At 41.6% G+C, this 6,213-nt stretch overlaps 1 protein-coding gene across 1 annotated transcript in view; it reads right to left on the reverse strand.

Moving 5' to 3' along the window:
- Positions 1–2,846, reverse strand: part of LOC308291973 (E3 ubiquitin-protein ligase TRIM39-like) — a 14,992-nt gene extending 12,146 nt beyond the window's left edge. Inside the window, exon 1 of the mRNA XM_080734152.1 lies at positions 2,380–2,846. Coding sequence (XP_080590278.1) covers positions 2,380–2,813 — 434 coding nt within the window. The 5' untranslated portion in view covers positions 2,814–2,846. The remainder of the gene's footprint in view (positions 1–2,379) is intronic.
- Between the last annotated feature and the right edge of the window lie 3,367 nt (positions 2,847–6,213).

The raw sequence follows: 6,213 nt of genomic DNA on the forward strand, positions 1-6,213 counted from the left end.
GCAGTTAAAGGTGTGAAATGAAGACTGAACAACATTGTATATTTACTGCCTAAACTGTGTAAAAGCTTTACAAACAAGCTGCTAGAGACCAGCATTCAGTCTCTCTACTTCTCATCCCTGTCTCCTCAAGCTGGGCCACAGCTGCAGGCTTTGATCTCGCTTCGAGGCGGAGCACCGACACTCATAAGTTGTCCATAGAGATATTAAGCTTTACTACAGCATTGGTAATGGCAATTTTATTCAGCCACCAGCCACAACACTTTGGACCCAAACAACATATCTTTAGAAATATTGCCAGGAAATGTATATTATTATTATTATATTTACATTCATTATTTTCACATCGGGACTCGCTTTCCAAATAAAAGCAGATCTACAAGCTGTCAAGGTGTTGCGATGCAAAGCAATTGTACGCTTATTGCGACCGTAAGGTCGCAGTTTAGTATCAAAACCTCCACCGGCCGTCCGTCGGTCGGTCGGTCACACGTCACACGTCACACGTCACACCTTTGCCCTGCTCATATCTGGGCTCGTTTGTGTATTGTATGACATCACACCACATCATCGGCTGAGGACTGTGTGATGTCATCATATCTCCATATATGGAGACATAAGTTGCTCATGCCCAAATATGGGCTAGTGAGGTCAGACTTAGTGTGATGCGTAGGTTATCTCCATATATGGAGATTCAACTTCAATGAGTAACCATGGCAAATCACACCGTACACAAATGACCCTTATATAAGACCGGCATTATCTACCGACAGCTGCTATAAGCCAACCCTGGCGATAAGGTCTGAGTCGAAGAAATGCTTCTTTCCTGGTATAAGACCGGCATTGTCTGTCGTACATTTCGGTCAATTCCAGTGGGGATGCCATTGAAAAGTTAATCTAGTTGTACAAAGTAATCAAAGAATGGGTTGACTGGTAGGCTGGTTGACTGCTTTATCTGTGGAGAGTGTATGTCACTGAGAGTCCTTTTATAGCGATTGAAATCATGATGAGGTCACGATGAGTCATCTATGCCGAAATATAGATTTCTAGGTCAGATGGCCCATGGAGTTTGTGATGTCAAACCTAGCAACCCAATATAAACAAACCTGATGTCAGACCTGAAGTATCCTTTTATACCCATATATGGAGATACAGAGATCTCTATATATGGGCATATTAGAAAGCCCATATATGGGCATATACGGATGACATCAGGGATATCCATATATGGGCATAAAAGGGACAAGGGCTTACAGTTAAGAGATCTCCATATATGGGCATATCAGAAAGCCCATATATGTTCATATACTGATGACATCAGGAGTATCCATAAATGGGCATAAAAGGGACAAGGACTTACAGTTAAGAGATCTCCGGGCATATAGGGACAAGGACTGTTACAGTAGATATAGAGATGTCCATATATGGGCATAAATGAACAAGGACTGACAAACACTGAGATCTCCATATAACCTATGGGAATATAAGGGACGAGCTTGTAGACCTATTTTCTAAATATTGTTGTACATTAAAAACTTGAAATGGGTCGTTCTGCATAGTACTTGGAATTTGTTGATGTAAATTTTCACATAGAGTGTAATAATTGGTAAAACAAACTTTTGGCCTATTTGTGGAGATAAGCGACCAACGGTCGCTTATCTCCCGATTAGGGAGTCTTACTGGTATATCTGATGCCTTTGAACTTGTACTACAGAATGCTTTCACCACAGTGAAGCTGGTTTAACTTTGGATATTGTCCGGTTGACATTTATGGCGTTAAACAGGGAACAATGCAAATAATAAACACATGAAGGCACATTTGATTTGGTGGAATTCATCATCTGATGAACCTGAGATGCACAAATCAAGGCTTTGCACAGCCTGTCATGAATCAGACGTGGCTCTTTATTTAGAAGCAAACCTATAGTAAAGAATATAGCAGAAATGTAAAGAGCTGAGTGAAAGAGACCCATTGAAAATAATAATGAACTGGTCCTTTTTGAGCAGTGTTAAGCACTCCTACATTTGGTTTTGTGTGTATGTCCATCCGGACGTTGTAATTAACTCATAAAAAGCACCGCTCACTTCAAACTGGGTATGATTTTTATTTTAAGTTCCACTACTGAGTGTCAGTGGGTTCAAACCACTGGTCTGGTGGGTTCAAACCACTGGTCTGGCAGGGGCAACCAGCAGGGATTTTAGACTCTTAGTTAAGATTTTACCCTGCTTTATTGTGGACTTTGCTCATACACACAATGCCACCAGGCACTATTTGAGACACAGACATTATTATTGGAACTTTTATGTCAACTTTAATTACCAATTATAGTGTTAACAGTAATGGCAGATTGACTCTAGGGTGTTTCTATTCACATGACTACTAACCGAGCCTTTCTGCTGTTCGTCACAGCTGGGATGATTCTCCATCGCCCCCCCACTGATGTGTTGTATTTGCCCAGGTCCAACTCTTCCAGAACATCCTCTGACATCTGCAGCATGAAGGCCAGAGCTGAACACTGGGATGGAGACAGTTCTGTAACTGACTTCAGGTACTGTTGGATTTCCTGAAATACTGAGTGGTCGTTCATCTCCATCAAACAGTGGAAGATGTTGATCATTCTCTCTGGATTAGAAGAAGAGTGAACTTCAGTGGTCATCTTCTTCAGGTTGTTGATGACTCTCTGGATGGTCTCTGGACCGCTGTCTGTTTGACCGACTAGGCTTCCTAACAGATTCTGGTTGGACTCCAGTAAGAGGCCATGAAGGAAGAGGACAAAGAGGTCCAGGTGGCCATTGTTACTCTTCTGGGATTTTACCATGACTGCATACAGGAAGTCTTCCAGGGTAATTTCTTCTTCTTCTTCTTCTCCTCCTCCTCCTCCTCCTCCTCCTCCTCCTCCTCCTCCTCCTTCTTCTTCTTCTTCTTCTTCTTCTTCTTCTTCTTCTTCTTCTTCTTCTTCTTCTTCTTCTTCTTCTTCTTCTTCTTCTTCTTCTCCCATCCTCATCACCCGTTGACTTTTCTCCCACTCGTCTTTTCCCAGGAATGTCTTCAGGACCTTCATGTTCTTCTGTGTGAAACAGTAGAACAGGTAGACTGCAGCCATAAACTCCTGGATGCTCAGATGAACAAAGCTGTAGACCTTTCTCTCAGATTGAACAGTCTCTTCTTTGAAGATCTCTGTGCACAGTCCTGAGTACAGCAAGGCTTCTTTCGCGTCAAGGCCACACTCTTCCAGGTCTTCTTGGTAGAACATGACGTTGCCTTTCTCCAGATCTTCAAACGCCAGCCTGCCCAGCTTCAGAAGAACCTCCCTGTCATTCTCCATGAGCTGCTGTTGATTCACATCATGACTGTCATCATACTTCTTCCACTTCCTCTTTGTCTGGACCGACACAAAGTGGCTGTACATCCGAGTCTGGGTCGTGGGCAACTGATCTGTCTCGTCTGTCTTCAACATGTCCTCCAGAACGGTAGCAGTGATCCAACAGAAGACTGGGATGTGACACATGATGTGGAGGCTCTTTGATGTCTTCATGTGTGAGATGATTTTGCTGGCCAGCTTCTCATCATCACTGAATCTCTTCCTGAAGAACTGCTCCTTCTGGGGGTCTGTGAACCCCCGTACTTCTATCACCATGTCAACATATGCAGGAGGGATCTGATTGGCTGCTGCATGTCTGGTAGTTATCCAGAGGAGGGCTGTTGGGAGCAGATTCCCTTTGATGAGGTTTGTCAACAGCAAGTCCACGGATGATGTCACTGTGACATCAGAAACAATGTCATTCTCTTGGAAGACATCAGAATTAATGTCAATGTTCTCGAATTTTAGCGTAAACCTGCTTTCATCCAGACCATCAAAGATTAAGCCAACCTTCCAGACAGCGAGCTGCTCTGCTGTGACGTTCTTTAATTCTGGGTAGAAACGATGGATCAGTGAGAGAAGACTGTGCTGCTCATCTCTGACCAAGTTGAGCTCCCGGAATGAGAAGAGAACCAGGAGAATGACATCTTGATTTTCCAAACCCCTTGCCCAGTCCAAAGTGAAATTATGCACAGAGAAGGTTTTTCCAATGCCAGCGATGCCCTTGGTCAGAACTCTTCTGATGGGTTTGTCTCTGCCAAGGAGGAGGGGCTTAAAGATGTCACAGCATTTGATTGGTTCGTCATGGAGGGTCTTCTTCTTGGAAGCTCTCTCAAGCTGCCTGACCTCATGTTGGGTATTAACCCCTTCACTCTCTCCCGCTGACATGTGGAGCTCTGTGTAGATGCTGCTGAGGGAGAGCACTTCAGTGACGTATGTCACACGATCAAGACGGTTCAATCCAACCTTATAAACCTTTAGAACCTCCTGTGGACTGACACCTGTTATGAGAAGACAATGAAGACATTTTAAACATTCAGTTGAATTTATAACTTTACATCCTTACAGCTGTGTATGCACATTATTAATTTAACCACTTAAACCCCACCTTCCGTATTCTGGGGAAAACTTTGACAGAAAATAGCAGATCTACAAGCTTATTTTCAGTGAAGAACAAAGAGATGCAAACAGAAAATACACTGTATAGAGCCCTGCAGGTCTCCACTAAACAACATAAGGGGTTTAAGAGGTTAAAGCCCTCCACAAAATCTACGAATTGTTAAAAAGTAAAGAAATAAAAAATAAAATAAAAACAGGCAAAAGAACGGATCACTGGTTTTCATACAGGGTTGATTCATGTTTAGCATCATTATTTAAACATGGATACTGATGACACATTGTGGACATTTAATCTGACAATGTCTTCTGTCATTTCAAACATTTCAGTTATTAACTGTTAATTAGTGTACATTGTGTCCAGTCTTACTGTGTCCACTGCTGGTGTGACTGGGTGTCTTCAGTCCAGGTGTGGTTCTGGATCTCTTGGACGCCTGCTCTGTCACAACACGACCCCTCCTCTTCCTCTCTCTGTGGAGGAGAAGACAACTTATAATGAATATAGTCAATGACTTGTATAATATCAATATACAGTATATCGATATCAATCCAAGGCCTGAAACTTAATAGAAGTACGCAAAGTATACTACAAACACACATTAATCACATTATTCAGTAAAATAGAGAACATGAAACTATCATTCCATTATTCACCAACAAGCTCTGTGGAGGAAAATAATAGCCGATCTACAAGCTCACACTAGAATGTGTTGTGAGCTTGGAGGTAGGCTATTTCCTCGTCTATATTTGCTGTGCGTGCTTGCGTGCGTCATGTGGTGACATTGTTTTAGTGTGTGTGCGTGTGTGTGTGGAGGAGGGATATATCCTCATCTAGAATGCAAGAGTGTGTGGGTCATGTGGTGTTTTGGTGTTGTGTGTGAAAAGGCTCAGTGAAGATGTGATGAAATATTTACAATAAAGGATGCTGATAGTAGAACAGAGAGCATATCACCACCAGGCCGGGTTTGCTACAGTTTTAGTCTTTGACCAATGGTTGAAGACGTATAGGCGAACATGTAAAGTTCATTTGTTTTTCAAGGCTGGTATAGCGCCACCATGAAAATATAAACATAATGCATTGATTGGCTTCCTTGTTCTATTGGCAGTGCATGTGCACAAGATATTTGGCTCTTGCCAATCTAGTCTAGACTATCACGATATTGGTGGCCCAAAATATCACGATTCACGATATTATCGCAATATTAGCGCGTTGCTTATAAAATTCTTGAAAAGAAAAACGGTGAAGTTAAATCGTTGATAGTAAGGTCTCATAGGCACTTGCCCGGCACTAATTAGAGTTGTTAGGGTTAGGTTTAAGATGCTTGCTATTACAGTAGTTAAACAGACTAGATGGTGCTTAACAGTGGTGTAAAGTAAGTAACTAAGTACATTTACTTGAGTACTGTACTTAAGTAAAATTTTGAGGTACTTTTAGTATTTCCAATTTTCGATACTTTTACTTCTACTCCACTACATATTTGGAGGAAAATATTGTACATTTACTCAACTACAATTATTTGAAAACTTCAGTTACTTTGCAGATATAAATTATATTATAATGCATACATTAACCACTTCTAACCTATTTTATACATAGGCTATTTGAAATAGCAGATCTACCAGCTCACAACGCGTCGCATCGCGACGCGTTGTGAGCTGGTAGATCTTAATAGATTTTAATAGGCTACTTTTACTTTTGGTACTTTAAGTTTATTTTGATACCAATACTTTTGAACACAGG

Source organism: Nannobrachium achirus (assembly GCF_963921795.1).
Source record: "Nannobrachium achirus genome assembly, chromosome: 9".
NCBI lineage: Eukaryota > Metazoa > Chordata > Actinopteri > Myctophiformes > Myctophidae > Nannobrachium > Nannobrachium achirus.